Source organism: Bufo gargarizans, chromosome 9 (genome assembly GCF_014858855.1).
Source record: "Bufo gargarizans isolate SCDJY-AF-19 chromosome 9, ASM1485885v1, whole genome shotgun sequence".
In the NCBI taxonomy this organism is placed as follows: Eukaryota; Metazoa; Chordata; class Amphibia; order Anura; family Bufonidae; genus Bufo; species Bufo gargarizans.
Window position 1 is genome coordinate 179,909,919 of NC_058088.1, and position 19,076 is coordinate 179,928,994.

General features: G+C 47.7%; 1 protein-coding gene across 1 annotated transcript in view; it reads left to right on the forward strand.

Annotated features, from left to right (window-relative positions):
• PTPA (protein phosphatase 2 phosphatase activator) overlaps positions 1 to 19,076 on the forward strand; it is a 42,566-nt gene that overhangs the window by 1,965 nt on the left and 21,525 nt on the right. The window contains exons 3-8 of the mRNA XM_044268423.1: positions 3,177 to 3,263; positions 13,381 to 13,506; positions 14,545 to 14,662; positions 16,943 to 17,042; positions 17,378 to 17,502; positions 18,621 to 18,721. Coding sequence (XP_044124358.1) covers positions 3,177 to 3,263; positions 13,381 to 13,506; positions 14,545 to 14,662; positions 16,943 to 17,042; positions 17,378 to 17,502; positions 18,621 to 18,721 — 657 coding nt within the window. The remainder of the gene's footprint in view (positions 1 to 3,176; positions 3,264 to 13,380; positions 13,507 to 14,544; positions 14,663 to 16,942; positions 17,043 to 17,377; positions 17,503 to 18,620; positions 18,722 to 19,076) is intronic.

Below are 19,076 nucleotides of genomic sequence, written 5' to 3' on the forward strand. Positions count from 1 at the left end.
ACGGACTCCTGGACTCTTGCAGGCATGTTGCCAGGAGTATGAGAACTCTAATTTCTCAGTCATGCAGTCTGTGTGACTGTCACCCAGTGCATGTCTCCCAATCACTTAGGCCTCTTTCACACGGGCGTAAGAGCCGGGTGCGTTGCGGGAAAATGCGCGATTTTTCCGCGCGAGTGCAAAACATTGTCATGCGTTGCACTCGCGTGAGAAAAATCACGCATGTTTTGTACCCAAACCCGAACTTCTTCACAGAAGTTCGGGCTTGGGATTGATGTTCTGAAGATTGTATTATTTTCCCTTATAACATGGTTATAAGGGAAAATAATAGCATTCTGAATACAGAATGCATAGTAAAACAGCGCTAGAGGGGTTAAAAAAAAAAAAAAAAAATAATAATAATTTAACTCGCCTTAGTCCACTTGATCGCGAAGCCGGCATCTCCTTGTGTCTCCTCTGCTGAACAGGACCTGCGGTGAGCTGCTGCATTAAATACCGGTTAAGGACCTGCGATGACGTCACTCCGGTCATCACATGGTACGTCACATAATCTTTTACCATGGTGATTCACCATGGTAAAAGACCATGTGATGACCGGAGTTACGTCATCGAAGGTCCTTAACCGGTATTTAATGCAGCAGCTCACCCCAGGTCCTGTTCAGCGCAGAGGAGACACAAGGAGATGCCAGCTTCGCGAGCAAGTGGACTAAGGTGAGTTAAATTATTTTTTAATTTTTTTTAACCCCTCTAGCGCTGGTTTACTATGCATTCTGTATTCAGAATGCTATTATTTTCCCTTATAACCATGTTATAAGGGAAAATAATAATGATCGGGTCTCCATCCCGATCGTCTCCTAGCAACCGTGCGTGCAAATCGCACAGCATCCGTACTTGCTTGCGGATGCCATCCGATTTTCACACACCCCATTCACTTCTATGGGGCCTGCGTCACGTCAAAATCGGACAATATAGAGCATGCGGCGATTTCAACTGAACTGCACAAGTGATGCGTTAAAAACAACGCTCATGTGCACAGCCCCATAGAAATGAATGGGTCAGGATTTAGTGCGGGTGCCATACGTTCGCCGCACGGATCGCACCCGCACGGAAAACTCGCCCGTGTGAAAGGGGCCTTAAAAAATGAAAGGCGGAATCTGCTTGGTTGCTAGGGGGCAACTAAGACCCTTCTGCGTTAAACAAGTTTGATAAATGAACCTGAAAATCCTTAAAACTATGGAGGATTTTTTTTTTTTTTTTTTCTTCTTCCTTCCCCCCCAGCTTTCCACACTACATTGTATACAATACTCAATGGCACCATTAAAAAGTACAACTTGTCCCACAAAAAAGCTGTAACACGGCTATGTGAACAAAAAAAATAGTTATAGCACTGGGAGGGGGCAGGGAGTGAAAAATGAAAACGCACAAAAAACGGAAAATCGCCAGGGATTTAAAGGCTATGAACTCCTTCAGAGTCACTTTATTTTAATAATTTGAACCAAATATTTTTTTTTTCAATAGGTCTTTATTAAAAATTTTCAGCAGTTTTTGTCCTACAGGGTTAAATTTCGGCCTATGTGCAGAACGAGTCCCGTCGCGCAGGATCTGCAGCCCTCCTCTCTGATCTCCTGACCGCTCCTAAACACTCATTACAGCTAAATCCTTATCAATCTGAGTGTTTGGGAGCGGTCAGGAGATCAGAGAGGAGGGCTGCAGATCCTGCGCGACGGGACTCGCTCTGCACATAGGCCGAAATTTAACCCTGCAGGACAAAAACTGCAGACTTTTTTTAAATAAAAACAAACTGAAATACATATTATTTATTTATTTTTTCAAAATGAGCAAAATGCAATGATAAAAACAAATTGCGTCCAAAGGTGTTCATAGCCTTTAAGTGGATTTCCAATATTTTAAAGGGCTATGCCCATATAAAAAAATGGCGTAATATTCTTTGGTGACCCTGAGAATTAAGGAGTCGCGGGGCTGCTTTAAAGGGGTTGTCCAGCTTTTGTGAACGCCATGGCCCCTTCATTCTCAGGATCCATGGTGGTCACGACCGTTGTTGTTTTGCGGTCTGTTTTTCACGGATCCGTTGTTCCGTATCTGATTTTTTTTATTTTTTTTTATTTTCTCTGATTTAAGTCCTCTTCCATTCTGTTATTACACAAAACATATCCGTATGTGATCCGTTTTTTTGCGGATCGGAAACAGTAACTTATTAATCACCAAACACATGAGCAATATGGGCATAGCATTTCTATAGTATGGATCCATGACATAAGGAGGTGTTCCGTGTGTGTTCCGTATTTTTTTGCAGACCCATTGACTTGAATGGGGCCTCGGACCGTGATTTGCGGACAATCATAGGACATGCACTACTTTTTTGCGGAACGGAAACAGAATGCAAACGGAGTACCTTCCTTAGTTTTTGCAGACCCGTTGAAGTGAATGGTTACCACCCAAAAAAAAAAACACTGAATGGAAGCGGAAAGAAAATACGTTTGTGTGCATGAGCCCTTTCAGTGATGCTGCAATACCTGTCAGGTGACTTGAGGATTCCTAGTTCCCATGCTCCCTCTTGTGGCGCTTTTGAGAATTGCACGTCTGACTCCATCTCCGCACAGGAATGCCAGTTGTTGACTGCAGCCGCGGCGTGTACTCGCTAGACGTCTGCAAGTGTCAGAAACATGTCCTTGAATTAATTCCCAATCTCCTTGAGATACATTCACCACTTTTGCTTTCAGCTCTTAAGGTTTTTTTTTTTGCTTTCTGAGACTTTCTAAGAGTTCTCTGAATAGAAAATATACATTTTGGGCTTGGTAATACTCAGTGTCATTTCAGTGAAGTGTCTCCGTGGGCACGGGACATATTAATATATTCTAGAAGGCTTCATGGAAGGATATCTGTAAATGTATAAGGCTATACAATCATGCTATTTAAAGGGGTACTCCACTTAGTAATGAGTGATGAGGCCCCACTGGGTGCTCTCAGTGGGTAGTGGGGGTGATTTATGAAAACTGGGCAAAGGGAAACAGTATAGTAGCCCATAGCAACCAGAGTCTTCCCCATTTTGCAAAAGCCCTTTGGAAATTATTTTTGGGCAACATCTCCACTTTGCACCAGTAGTGTACCGATCGTAGACCGCAGAAGCTGCTCAAACCCGTTGTGTCTTCTCCTCGCAGGCCTACGCGGACTACATGGGCTTCGTACTCGCCTTAAACGAGAGTGTGAAGGGAAAGAAGCTGACCTGCGAATACCGTGTGTCTGAGGCAAGTATATGGTCGCCTGCTGCGCTTATTTCTTAACCCCTTAAGGACATGGCCATATTTCACCTTCAGGACCAGGCCTTTTTTTTGCAAATCTGACCAGTGTCACTTTATGTGAATAACTTTAAAACGCTTTTACTTATCCAGGCCATTTTGTACTTCATGACACTGGTAAAATGGAGTAAAAAAAATATTCATTTTTATTTATAAAAAAAATAACAAATTTACAAAAAATCTTGAAAAATTTGCAAATTTCCAAGTTTCTATTTCTCTTTCTCTACTTCTATAATACATAGTAATACCTACAAAAATAGTTATTACTTTACATTCCCCATATGTCTACTCCATAGTCTGAGAGCCATAGTTTTTTCAGTTTTTGGGCGATTATCTTGAGTAGGGTATGATTTTTGCGGGATGAGATGACTGGCACTATTTTGGGGTGCGTATGACTTTTTGATCGCTTGCAAAATGTTTTGTTGTTTTTTTACATGTTTTTTTAAATATATTTTTTAAATATATTTTTACAGTATTCACCTGAGGGGTTAGGTCATGTGATATTTTTATAGAGCAGGTTATTATGGACACGACGATACTGAATATGTATATATTTTTCATTTACCTAAGTTTTACACAATACCAGCATTTAAAAAAAAATGTTTGTCTCCATATTCTGAGCCATAGTTTTTGTATTTTTATTTTTTTGTTTTTGGGCGATTTGTATTGGGTAGGAGCTCACTTTTTTGTGGGATAAGGTGACTGTTAGATTGGTACTATTTTTTTTTTGTGGGGGGGGGCATATGCCTTTGTGATGGTGTTGCACTTTTTGTGATGTAAGGTGACAAAAATGTATTTTTCATCCGGATAGGGTGGATCATGTGATATATTTATAGAGCCGGTCATTACGGACGCGGCAATACCTAATGTGTGTGTGTGTGTGGGTTTTTTTTTGTTTTGTTTTTATTATAAAATAAGGGGAAAGGGTCTTTTTTTTTTTTTTTTTTTTTTTTTTTTTCAACTTTATAAATTTTTATTAAAAACAATTATTTATTTTTTTTTTTTTTTTTTTTTCCTTCACTTTATTTCTGATGTTCACTTTTGGGGGTCTGATCCCCTCTGCAATGCATTACAATACATGTGTATTGTAATGCATTGCCTGTTCGTGTACTACACTGAGTCATACACTAACAGGTTGCCTAGGAGACAGGGCTTTGGCTGGATCTCCTTGGCTCCCGTAGAAGGCAGTTCCCGATGCTGTGCAAGGTATTGGGCAGCCTTCTGAGACATCGAGTCCCCGCCACAGCAGTGCTCCCTCAAACACCTATGTCACAGTAGCGGCATAGAGGGGGTTAATCCGCAGTGATCGCCGATACAGGGGGGTCACAGGACACCCCCCCCCCCCCCCCTCGGCTTTGGCCCAGGATGCCTCCTGATTGATTTCAGCAGGCACCCAGTTCCGATCACCGCCGCGCGGGTCCTTAAGTACCAGGACATCCCTGTACGCCCTGTGTCCTTAAGGGGTTAAAGGGGGTTTCTGACTTTTTTTTATACTGATGACCTATCCTCTGGATAGGTGATCGGGATGTGATTGTTGGGGGTCTGACACCTGGGACCCCCGCTGATCAGCTGTTTGAGAAGTCTGCGGGGCTCCTGTGAGCATCGCGGCTTTCTCCCAGTTTTCCCCAGGCCAGTGACGTCACGTTCATCGGTCACATGACCTAGGCGCAGCTCAGTCCCATTCAAGTGAAAGAGGCTGAGCGGCGATATCGAGCGCAACTGCTATCCATTGTACGACGCTGCGCTTGGTGAGCCGGGAGAAGCCCACTGGAGCACCGCGGTCTAGTCAGACCTCTGAGGATAGGTCAAAGGCAGGAAGCCCCATAAAGGCGCACAACCTTTGTAAATTTAAAGGGGTTGTCCACTTTGATTATCCCTTGTCACTTCCTCCACGCGCAAATTTCTCAGCAGATTTCTGTGCGTTTCTGCAGCATATCCGCACCAAAATCCACAATTTCTAATTGTGGATTTTGGTGCCGATTTGATACGGTTTTGCCGTAGATCTCACCCTTGATTGAAAAGGGGTGAATTCTGCAGCTAGAACCGCAAACCTAATTGACATGCTGCGGATCTGGAAAAAAATAAATCCACAAAGTCATGAGATTGGTGTCATCTCATACACTTTGCTGGTACAGTAATATGCTGCTCCCCCCCCCCCCCCCCCCCCCTGCTTGGGGGGGAAAAAAAACGTATTCTGCAACGTGTGCAGGTGTCCATAGGCTTAGTCTGAGCAGTGGTAACATAGTGCCAGGTCCCCGATGAGTGTCATTGACGTATACCACTGTATCGCCGTCTCCCACAGACGTATCTGATGCCTCTGCACAGTATCATACGCAGAACAAAAGCCACACTGACCTGTTCTAGCCTGATGGAGGATACTTTTTTGGCCTCCATCAAGTCGGCGTAGATACCTTTTGACATATGCGTTGGGTGACTGTCGAATGCAGGGGTCAGTGACGTCCGGTACACTGTCTGTTGTGAAACTACAACTCCCTACATGCACACTACATGCTCAGATCTTCTTGGCAGCCCCGCAGAAGTGAAAAGAGCATGCTGAGAGTTGTCCTTTCAAAACGGCTGGAGTGTCGGAGGTTGAAGACCCATGGTATCCTTCAGTGGTCAGCAACAGCATGCACACGTAGATGTGCATGGAGCATACTGGGAGTTGTAGTTTCAGAACAGCCGGTGTGCTGGAGGTTGCTGATCCCTGGCCTGTTTTGGGCAGAGGGTATCCTGCTACAATCTGCTTACAGCCTTCTACCAGACGTGTCCGCTGTGACCCACACGCGTGTAACGAGTATTAGTCATGCCCGCAAAACTGTAAGTATGAATTTGGACCACCGCCTGCACTTACGTGAGAAGACGAAGCACGATCTCCTTCTTTTTCCACCTGCGTCTTCCCGGTGATCCGACCCAATGACCTAAGACTCGTCCTCCCTCATTACACCTTGTCACCTCCATCACCAGGACTCCTTCCGTTCAACACTCATCCTAGGAAACTCGTGCCTTGGACCACTGGACACAGCTTTAAAGGGGTTTTCCAGGAGCAGAATACTAATGACCTGTCCTCAGGATAGGTCCTTAACACCTAATCAGTGAGAGTCCAACAACCAGTACGCCCACTGATCAGCTGTTTGAAGAACCACTGTGCTTCGGCCTCCTCAAGTCATGCCAAGCACAGCGCCGTCCACTGTATAGTGGCTGTGCTTGGTATTGCAGCCCAGGCCCATTCACCGTGACCCATGAATGTGAGGTCATTGGACTAGGAAGAGGCCTCGGCGCTCATAGGAGTCCTATGGCCTCTTCATACAGCTGGGAGTTAGATCCCAACCAATCGGATATTTTTGACCTATCCTGGGTACTCTTAGAAAACCCCTTTAAGCGTGGCCCGTAAAACTCTCTTCAAGGATGTTTGTCTCATAACTTTCTTGCCCCTGGCCATCAAATAATCCGTCCTCGTCACACTCTTTACTCATCTCTGCCGACTTGCTACCCTGGGTACAACACTGTGTATATTTTCTCCATCGTGGCACACGTCCCATTCATACAGCTTTATATATGTTCTTCTATCTCTGTCTGTCGCTCTAGGTCTTGCTCGTTAGTAACTTACATGATGTACCCTTTAAAAACTCCTTTAGGGCTCTTTCACACGGGTGAGATTTCAGCGCGGGTGCAATGCGTGAGGTGAACGCATTGCACCCGCACTGAATCCGGACCCATCCATTTCTATGGGGCTGTGCATTGCGTGAAAATCACAGCATGCTCTATATTGTGCGTTTTTCACACAACGCAGGCCCCATAGAAGTGAATGGGGCTGCGTGAAAATCGCAAGCGAGTATGCGGTGCGATTTTTTTTTTTACGAACGGTTGCTAGGAGACGATCGGGATGGGGACCCGATCATTATTATTTTCCCTTTATAACTTGGTTATAAGGGAAAATAATAGCATTCTGAATACAGAATGCTTAGTACAATGGGGCTGGAGGGGTTAAAAAATAATAATTTAACTCTCCTTAATCCACTTGATCGCGCAGCCGGCATCTCTTCTGTCTTCATCTTAGGCTACTTTCACACTTGCGCTTGATCGGATCCGTTCTGAACGGATCCGATCATATTAATGCAGACGGAGGCTCCGTTCAGTACGGATCCGTCTGCATTAATAACTTTAAAAAAATTCGCAAGTGCGCAAGTAGCCTGCGCGGATACGTTCAGACTTTCAATGTAAAGTCAATGGGGGACGGATCCGCTTGAAGATTGAGCCATATGGTGACATCTTCAAGCGGATCCGTTCCCATTGACTTACATTGTAAGTCTGAACGGATCCGCACGCCTCCGCACGGCCAGGCGGACACCCGAACGCTGCAAGCAGCGTTCAGCTGTCCGCCTGTCCGTGCGGAGGCGAGCGGAGCGGAGGCTGAACGCCGCCAGGCTGATGCAGTCTGAGCGGATCCGCATCCATTCAGACTGCATCAGGGCTGGACGGAGGCGTTCGGGTCCGCTCGTGAGCTCCTTCAAACGGAGCTCACGAGCGGACCGACGAACGCTAGTGTGAAAGTAGCCTTAGCTGTGTAGGAACAGGACCCGTGGTGATGCCACTGCGCTCATCACATGGTCCGTCACATGACCCATCACCATGGTAAAAGATCATGTGATGGACCATGTGATGAGCGCAGTGACGTCATCAACGGTCCTTTACCCAGGTCCTGAAGAAAGAAGAGAAGCCGTGCTGTGCGAACAAGTGGATTAAGGCGAGTTAAATTATTATATTTTTTTAACCCCCTCCAGCCCTATTGTACTATGCATTCTTTATTAAGAATGCTATTTTCCCTTATAACCAAGGGAAAATAATAGCGATGTACGGAACACCTAACCCGAACTTCTGTGAAAAAGTTCGGTTTGGGTACCAAACATGCAGATTTTTCTCACGTGCGTGCAAAACGCATTACAATGTTTTGCACTCGCGTGGAAAAATCGTGCATGTTCCTGCAACACACCTGCATCTTTTCCCGCAACGCCCGTGTAAGACCAGCCTTAAGGGGTTTTCCAGGATTACAGAAACAGCACCACGCCTGACCGCAGGTTGTGTGTGGTATTGCAGCTCGCCTCCTTCACTTCAATGAAGCTGCAATACCAGATGCAACACCAGATGCAACCCTTTGACAGGTGTGGCGCCATTTTTTTGGAACACCATCAGCAAAAACAATTGGCAATACAAAGGTAAGACGACCTGGGCTCGCACTGTGGCTCCACTTGTGACTATACTGTGCAAATGCTGTGTCCCCCTACTTGCAGTCTTTTAGAGCCAAGGGATACCCTGGAGGCAATTCCAGATAGACAGGACCCCCTTGGATACCCCTTGTGCTGCCGGAGGACGCACCTAATTTATGGTGGGATGCAGGCCTCGTCCTAAATTAGGTGCATCCTCCACCAGTCCGTGCTCCTGACTGATGTAGACTTTCTGGCTATTTCCTGACGTAAATGTTTGTGAATTTGCTGGGGCTGGCGGCCCCCCGACACATCCTCACACCGCCCCCACCGCTCTCCTGTGTTAAGGGTGGCGTGAAAACGCCATGTGTGACAAAATATTGTCGCTTGGGGGTTAAAGGGCATCATGCAGATTTGCACCCATGACTGGCTGACCTGCTACATGTGCACTTGGCAGCTGAAGACATCTGTGTTGTTCCCATGTTCATATGAGAAAAATGACATTTTAATATATGCAAATGAGCCTCTAGGTGTAATTGCTCAGTTCCCTCTGAATCCATGTCTGGCTTTGACAAAAAATAAATAAAATTGCAACAAAACTGCATGTGTGATTTCAGCCTTAGGAAGGTTTTGTGGGTTCCACTTTTTTTCCTTGTGTGTTTTGAAGGCAATCGACCTTAATGGGCTACCACACTGCCATCTAGTGGACATAAAAAGGATTGCATCTAGAAATGCCAGCCACCTGTAAATGATGTGAATACTTATGCAGAGGGCAGGGCTGTTATTACAAGGCAAAATAATTTGCAATATCAGTCGCCAGCCAGCTTAACTCTCTCCTGTATACAAGTTCATTAGAGATGGTGGCCTCATCCATATAGATAATGGTTAGCTATCAGTTGGTGTAGGCCGTGTCTTATGCATTAACCCAGGGGTCAGCAACCTCCCGCACTCCATCTGCTGGGAAACTACAACGCCTAGCGTACAAACCAGCTTGGCTGCTCTTGCAACTCCCATAGAAGTGAATGGAGCATGCTGGGAGTTGTAGTTTCAGAACAGCAGGAGTGCCGCAGGTTGCTGGTCCCTGCTCTAACCTATCCTATAAGATGTGTGCGCCATATATACCATAATCAAGTGTCAGAGCTAGACTTTAATGGCATGGCCACTGATCCCAAGAAGGGGGCACGCAGTCCTTGTTCCTGGAAGTGTCAGCTCTTGGTCACTTTTCACTTATATACTGTATAAGGGAGAGTGTTAAGACAGGCAGCGCTGCTTTCAGTACTGCGGGGTCGTAGTGATCAGACCACCCCCGTCTAGTCTTTGAGACCCCAGCCTGTCTGCCTTCTATAGAGGGTCCCATCCTATAACACAATGGGGCTGCTCTGATTATTCTAGTTAAGAAGCCCTGCGCTTGACTGTGTGAGTACACTGCCACCTAGTGGCCGCATAATAGAATGCACTCCAGAAACCGTTGCACGTCTCGAATATGATTATTCACATTTTCTGGCAGGGAAAAGAATCCTATTAATATTACAGATCACCTCCACTGGCTTTCATTTTAGGGAAAGCATCTACAGTGGTCTTTTTTGCAGATGTGCATAGCAGCCTATACAATAGTAATAGTCATTTTGGATATAGCACCAGCATATTCCGCAGCACTTTACATTTCGGCAGGGTACGTGTACAAAGCAAATCAGACATTACAGAGTAATGAGCTTTATTCTATACCGAAAAAGTCACCCTGTCCAGGATATGCCTGCAGGACACTATGTATATACACACACAGGGGTGGCATGTGGACACCCCCTTTATGTGTTTGCTCGTACCCCGACCTCACTGTATGACCAGCATCGCATGTGTGTATATAGGTGGATCAGGCTGGACCTCTGATGTATTCCAATAATTGTGTACAACTTTTTAACCCCTTAAAGGGGTTGTCCCATGACAACAACCTATCCCCCATTCACAGGATGGGGGATAAGTGTCTGATCGGCAGGGATCCAACCGCCGGGGCCTCAGTTGAGCGAAAGAATGGAGGCCGTGTTCCCCTGTTTGAATGGAGCGGTGGACATGCGTGCATTTCTGCCGCTCCATTTGGCTCTCCGATAGACCATGTGGCTCGTACTCGAGGGTGACATAAGAAGCTCCCTCCCTTAGATGGCATGGTCGCTATCAACCGCAGCATCAAAGGGGTTAAAGAACTGGAACTGGAGTTCCCTCTGATCCCGGCCTTTGCAGCAGAGCGTCAGCTGTAATAGTGTCTCCACCGAGCTTGGTCAACATCGTACGTGTATGGCTACTTTCACATCTGCGTTTTTGCTGGATCTGTCATGGATCAGCAAAAACGCTTCCTTTAGGATCATACAACCGTCTGCATGAACGGATCCGGTTGTATTATCTCTAAAAGACAGATCCGGCACTAAAACCGTTGTAAGTCAATGGGCGCCGTATCCGTTTTCTTTTGTCGGATAAAACGGATCCGGCACCTGTGACTTGTATTGTTTCATGCCGGATCCTTCTTGCTCCGTATCCCACGATGCTCTTGTGTGCATCATGGAAACGGAACGGAATGCATTCTGCTTCAGTCCCCCCCCCATTGACAATGAATCGGGACAAAACTGAAGCGGTTTCCTCTGGTTTTGAGATCCTATGACGAATCTCGATAGCGGAAAGGAAAACGCAGATGTGAAAGTAGCCTATGGCGGGTTGCAGAAAATACGCAATGTATAGCGGATGTCAGGAAGAGGTTAAGAGTAAGACGCACAAAGATTTAAAGGGGACACCGATGTCCATTCAGTTTAAGGCTCACTATTAAAGGGGTTTCTGAGACTTTTCTGCTGATGACCTATCGTCTGGATTGGTGGGGGTCTGACGCCTCGGACCCCGCTAATCGGCTGTTTGAGAAGACAGCGGTGCTGGCAGCCTTCTCACATTTTTGACGTTGCATGACCTAGATGCAGCATAACCCCATTGAAGTGAATGGGGCTGAGCCAAGATAGCGAGCACAACCGCTATACAATGTACGGCGCTGTGCTTGGTGAGCTGCGAGCACCGGTGCCTTCTCAAACAGCTGATTGGCAGGGGTGTCGGACCCCCACCTATCCATAGGATAGGTTCAGTACAAAAGTCTTGGAAAACCCCTTTAAGACTCTCCAGATTCGTTTGTGGATACCTCATACTCTTTTTGTTAGAATACTCCCACAGCGATAAGCCGATCTTTTGGTATATGTTATCATATCTGAAGTGATCATCTGCAAGTGTTCAATTTCTCTGCAGCGCCCCCGCAGGTAAACGGAAGTATTGCACAGTTCCATTCAGGTCCATAAGTTGTCCATGTAACGGATTCATGAACGCGCTCTTTATAGCTGCTCCTTCCATCCTAATGGACAACAGTCCTGACTTGGGAACCTACCTAGCGTTGGGAATCTGTTTTTCAAAGCCACACAACCACTTTAATTTAAGTTTTTTCCACTAATATCCCCCCCCCCCCCCAATTGAAAACTGAGAAAGCAACCTATCAAATATTGTCGCCCTCGCATAGACGGGTACTGACAGCGCCACATGCAGTGTCGAGCTGTTATTTCCTTAGTATTTTGCACACCCTTGTAATATTCTTAAAGCTCGTTGTGCGTCCGCCCGCATTGTCAGGTAATGTATTCTACATAGACTAATGTCGGCTCACGCTGCCGATGACCCCGGCTTACACAGGACACACACCCGAATGCTTCCGTTGCAATATTAATTTAGCCGGACAATAGGATGCCGCCTGCGCTTCCACACACCGCTTTTCAAAGAGACCCAGACACCAACGAAACCCTTGTGTCTCTTTAATTATGTATTAGGCAGCCCGGGCTGGCAGCTGGGGCCTGCTCGCTGCGTACGGCTCGGCTGTTTTTAATCCCTTTAAAAAGGCAGTAGAAAGCAATGGATGCGTGACTGGTCTCCCCCCCTCCCCCTCCTCCTCACCAGCTCCTAAGCCTAGAGGTACAGCCATCCCCTGCCAGCCATTATTCAGCCCGTCCCTGCTCTGCGAGAAGGATGGAGGAGCCAGAATTGGCCATAATGAGCCGCCTATGGCTGGGAGGCTGGTGGCCATGTAAATCATGGCTATTGTTTAACGGAAAGCTTCTCTCTCCCTGACTCTTAATTACAACGTGAAGCTGCGGCCGCCACAGCTGGATCCCCCGGCATCATGGCTTTATGATCCGGAGCTGGACACTGATGGGTTAATGAACCTAAAATACATTGTGTCCCTAGATATAAAAAAATACACCAACTATCTCTCTCTCATATCTATCTTATCTCTCTCTCTCTCTCTCATATCTATCTATCCATCTCTCTCGCTCTCTCTCTCATATCTATCTATCCATCTCTCTCTCTCTCTCTCTCTCTCGCTTTCTCATATCTATCTATCCATCTCTCTCTCTCGCTTTCTCATATCTATCTATCCATCTCTCTCGCTTTCTCATATCTATCTATTAAAGTACAGGTGACCGGCCACTTATATGAACACTGGGGTATATACACATAAAGCCAGTATCTGTGCCAACAGTGATGGCAGCAAGTCGAAGGGGTTACGTGACATTACAAAATTGTGGTCTATTTTTCTTACCCCCAGAAACAGCTCCTCTTTTGTTCATGGTCTGTGTCTGGTATTGCAGCTCAGCCCCATTCAAGTTAATGCTGTTATACCAGGTAAGGCCATTGCCCTAGAGTGGCGCTGTTTGTAGGAACAACTACTGTAAAAACAGCTGAATTTTGTGGGCAGGCCTCTGGGGCCAAATCCGGGGGGGGGCTCCGCGGCCAGATCCGGGTACATAGCTGAAGTTTATGTCCTAATCACAGTACGTTTGGTTCCCCCACAGGCGATTGAGAAGCTGATGGCCTTACTGGACACTCTAGATCGCTGGATCGATGAAACGCCCCCCTTAGACCATCCATCCCGTTTCGGCAACAAGGCATTTCGGACCTGGTACGCCAAGCTGGATCAGGTGGGAACCACAGCAGAGATTCGTGACCTGTTATAATGTGCATGCAGCCACAAGGGGGCGCTGCCCAAGGGATTTCACCCCAGGTTACCAAAATGGGAATAGTAAAGACATCCCCTATATCAGTGATGGCGAACCTATGGCATGGGTGCCAGAGGTGGCACTCAGAGCCCTCTCTGTGGGCACCCTAGAAAAAGTCTATGGCGTCCCAATATGCTTTAGACTTTTCCTGCCATTCATCAGCACAGGACGCACCATGAACAGCACAGGCAGCGCACTGAATGTAGGCTATTAAGCTATTATAGCTAAATGATAAAGTACATGGAAGATATACTATATTTGTATTCAGGTTAAATTGCCGTGTTGGCACTTTGCAATAAATAAGTGGGTATTTGGTTGCAGTTTGGGCACTCGGTCTCTAAAAGGTTCACCATAACTGCCCTATATAGTCTATTACTGACAGTGGAGCGGAGAGCAGCCCATACAGTGCAAGCGCCTGTGTTTATAGGGGCTCGGCTATTATAAGTATGGCCGGCATGAGAAGAAGCCCCTGGTCTGGAGGTCTCAGCTGAGGGGGGAGCTCTACTGTGACTGAATTGTTCTTGTATAAACCAGCATGCTATGGAAACCTTGCGATTTTTCGTTGCAATGTGGGTTGAGGGCAGTGTTCTCTATATTATATATAATCCCCTGTTTGCATGGCAGGGTCTGCATTGTGTACATGTCAGTGGGCACTGCAGTAAGAATGGTGTGGGCACAAATACAATGCGCGCCCATAGCCGAAGTCCATATTAGACCCGGCACCCAGCACTATACCCTCACCGGGTTCGCACTGATTCCTTTCTGACTTGTTTGCTACCATTGGGTTGTTGGTAGATAGGGGGGCACCCTCTGCAGGTTTAGGGCACCCGTGGGGTTGGGTGCAGATTCTGACTGTATGGCACGTGCCCTCAGCTGTAATCGGAGTGAATTCTGCTCCCCCCCCCCCCCCCCCCAATTCTACAAGCCCACACGTGTCTGACAGCAGAGTCTTCCTCCTAGGAAGCTGAGAATCTTGTTTCCACTGTGATCCCGCCAAATCTGAGCGCGGCGGTGCCCGAGGTGGCCGTATATCTGAAAGAATCTGTGGGGAACTCGACCCGTATCGACTACGGCACAGGTAAGTCGTGAAACCCCCCCCCCCCCCCTATAAAACATCCTTATGAAGGGTTTCTGTGATCCTTTTGCATCCATTCATATTCCCTTTACACCAGGCGAGCGTTTATGCAAATGAGTACGCGTAAAATATGTTCATTTTTCACCAGACTTGTCACTAAACAAAAACCCAACGATGCCCATGGCACAGCACAATAGCGGAGGCTCAGAAATGAAACTCGCTGGCTATTCCGCCTTGCACCACTAGGGTGCCCTGTTGCTGCAGCCGTGCTTGCCGGCCTGATGCCTGCAGTGGTTTCGGAGCTCACTTCTTCCTGCGCTGTCAGGTTTTTTTCCCCCTCTCCCTTACATCATTTCTTGTTCTCTGTTAGTCTCTCTAAAACGGTTTGTGTCTTGTAACTCCATGGGGTGACAGCATCAGCCGCACGTGTTCTGGGGCCGCTGGTAGACATGCGAGATGTGCGAGCAGCATGGAGCACATCTCACGTACGCCAAATACCTCCAGCGCCAGCCGCACATCTCTCCGCTGTAGCAAACAAGAGGTTCAGCAGCTTCATTAACCCCCCCGGGAACGATCCGTCAGTTCTTTCTGCGCTTTTTGCGTCTGACAGAACTAAAAGTCTCAGCAAGACTTTGACTGGGAGGCCATGCTGAGCCTTGCGCGTGTTCTAGGCAGATCTTACAGGATCCTGTAAAAGCTCATCATGGGGAAGGTATGGAACCCAGGCAGGATGTTGGGGGTATTTGTTAAGGTCAGGGCTGTAGTGTGCCGGCAGTGACTCTCCATCCTTTTGTGCCATCTGGTAGCTGGGAAGGGGTTAAAATCCTTAAAAAGGGACTATTTGAGGCACAGGAACTGGAAGCTTTTGGGAAGGGGGGGGGGGCAGAAACCGGAAGGAAGTTGGGGAGGCAGAAAGGTTGTAGTTAGGAGGCCAATACAGTAAGTCCTGGTTAGAAGAGAGGCCAGGAAAGAGGCATGGGCTTTGATTGCTTTATGATGGACTTGACCTGTAAGGCTACTTTCACACTGGCGTTTTGGCTTTCCGTTTGTGAGATCCGTTCAGGGCTCTCACACGCGGTCCAAAACGGATCAGTTTTGCCCTAATGCATTCTGAATGGAAAAGGATCCGCTCACAATGCATCACTTTGCCTCCGTTCCGTCTCCATTCCGCTTTGGAGGCGGACACAAAAACGCTGCTTGCCAAACGGATCCGTCCTGACACACAATGGAAGTCAATGGGGACGGATCCGTTTTCTATGACACAATCTGGCACAATAGAAAACGGATCCGTCCTCCATTGACTTGGCTGTGTTAAAGATAATACAAAAACGGATCCATTCTGAACAGATGCAGACGGACGTATTATCTGAACGTAGCTGTGGTTTGTCACTGTAAATTTTATATATATCTTTTTTTGCCCTATATGCCCATACCGTGACATTCCATCAGAAAGTCCTCCCAATGTATGCCACTAGTGGCGAGCCTAAATGAGGTGTGAACAGAGCCTTAGTCTTGTGCCACATGTTGTATACCTCATGGCGGCAGGCGTAGGACGGTCATGGCAGCGGTGTGGTGTTTCTGGAATAGGTTTCTGTTGCAGCCCATTGTCACCACTGCCTCCTACTGGCAACTGCTTTTCATAACACTTTTGTGCTTTTCTCGCTACTGATTTCCCACCACGTATCTCCGACAGACGCACACAGCGACATACTTCATCCGCAGGCTCCCATCATTATGTGTGTTCCATGTGCCAGGAGCTATCCCAGTCCATGGACACTGTTTGTCCGTGTTTCATCCGTTTCTTTTGCGGACCCGTTGACTTCAGTGGTTCGCGTTTTGAAGCCATGAATAGGACATGTTCTATCTTTTGCAGAGGCGGAAAGCGCACAGAAGACATCCCTGTGCTATCCGCATCCGTATGTCCATTCTGCTAAAGATAGTACATGTCCTATTCTTGGCCGCAAATGCGAACCACTGAGTTAGTTGGTCCGCAAAAAAAATAAAACGGATGCAACACGGACATCATCCATATTTTGAGGATCACAAAATACACATGGTCATGTGACTGCCCCCTGGGTACATCCCAAATATATGAAGAATCCATATTCCCAGGCTGCCATGGTTCAGCATTGCTCCAGTTCTTGTGATTTTTAGCGGTGCAGCAGCTTTGCACAAAGGTAGTGATCTCCGGTTGTTGTGAAACTACAACTCCCAGCATTTGCAACAGCTGAAGTACCACAGACTGGCGACCTTTGCCCTAACGCATTCTGCCTTTTTCCTTAGGACATGAAGCTGCCTTTGCCGCTTTCCTCTTTTGCCTGTGTAAGATTGGGGTTCTGCAGGTGGATGACCAGCTCGCCATTGTCTTCCGGGTGTTTAATCGGTAAGAGAAGGGCAGGGTATAGGTGGTACACTCACAGACGGGACCACAGCTGGTGTAAAACATTTCCATTTAGTGGTGGACACCTTATTAGCCCCCTTTTATCTTTTCATCATATCATTTATAAAGCCTTCGGGGTTCATGAATTTTATATATACGTATATTTCTTCCAAAAACAGCGCCGCGCCTGTCCACTGGTTGCCTGTGGTATTACAGCACATCACCTTTCACCTCGCCATCTACAACCCATGGACTAGGCGTGGTTGTAAGAAATCAGCCAGGTTTTATTATCGCCCGTGAAGACTTTCTTTTTCATAGTCTTCTCCATGTCTCCACAGTTACCTTGAGGTCATGAGGAAACTGCAGAAAACGTACAGGATGGAGCCTGCTGGCAGCCAAGGGGTCTGGGGCCTGGACGACTTCCAGTTTCTGCCTTTTATATGGGGCAGCGCTCAGCTTGTAGGTAAAGAGTTCAGCGGTAGGACAGTAGTTGTTTCTAATGACTTGTTCTCCTCAGGATAATCGGACCACGAAAGCTGCATACATGGTGCTGATATCGGACCACGCAGGCTGCATACATGGCGCTGATATCGGACCATGCAGGCTGCATACATGGCGCTGATATCGGACCACGCAGGCTGCATACATGGCGCTGATATCGGACCATGCAGGCTGCATACATGGCGCTGATATCGGACCATGCAGGCTGCATACATGGCGCTGATATCGGACCATGCAGGCTGCATACATGGCGCTGATATCGGACCATGCAGGCTGCATACATGGCGCTGATATCGGACCATGCAGGCTGCGTACATGGTGCTGATATCGGACCATGCAGGCTGCGTACATGGCGCTGATATCGGACCACGCAGGCTGCATACATGGCGCTGATATCGGACCACGCAGGCTGCATACATGGCGCTGATATCGGACCACGCAGGCTGCGTACATGGCGCTGATATCGGACCTCGTAGGCTGCGTACACGGCGCTGATATCGGACCGCGCAGGCTGCATACACGGCGCTGATATCGGACCGCGCAGGCTGCGTACACGGCGCTGATATCGGACCGCGCAGGCTGCGTACACGGCGCTGATATCGGACCGCGCAGGCTGCGTACACGGCGCTGATATCGGACCGCGCAGGCTGCGTACACGGCGCTGATATCGGACCGCGCAGGCTGCGTACACGGCGCTGATATCGGACCGCGCAGGCTGCGTACACGGCGCTGATATCGGACCGCGCAGGCTGCGTACACGGCGCTGATATCGGACCGCGCAGGCTGCGTACACGGCGCTGATATCGGACCGCGCAGGCTGCGTACACGGCGCTGATATCGGACCGCGCAGGCTGCATACACGGCGCTGATATCGGACCGCGCAGGCTGCATACACGGCGCTGATATCGGACCGCGCAGGCTGCATACACGGCGCTGATATCGGACCGCGCAGGCTGCATACACGGCGCCGATAACCACACATGTTGTCTTATATAGACATGGCATACTTTCTCTTCATCTCACTGGTGTGACCCCCTGACTTGACAAACAGCGTTTAACATCTAGTCCATGTCTCTGCAGATAATTCCACCCTGGAGCCCAGGCATTTTGTGGACGAGAAGGTGGTGAATGACAACCACAAGGATTATATGTTTTTCGAGTGCATCTTATTTATTACACAGGTGAGAAGACCCATTCACTGCTTGCTGGAGGAATGTGGCAGGAAAGGCTGACCTTGCTCCTCCTCAGCCCTCCTTGTGCTAGATCAACCTTGAGATGAAGTCAGGGATACTGACTGGTTGCTAGGGATGTGCTACATGGAAATGGCTGTGGCCGGTGTATCTGTAAGAACCAGTCTATTGCAAACCGGCATAGGCATAGAAATGACTTAGCTTGCAGCGCCCTTGCCCTGAGAGCCAACTTGTGTACCATGTCAGGGCTGAATATCCCTAGAGTACTGTGCCCTGGTTTCCTAGATCACGCCAGTGGTTTAAAGGGGTTTCCGAGTGTTTACTACTGAACAATATCTGATTGGCG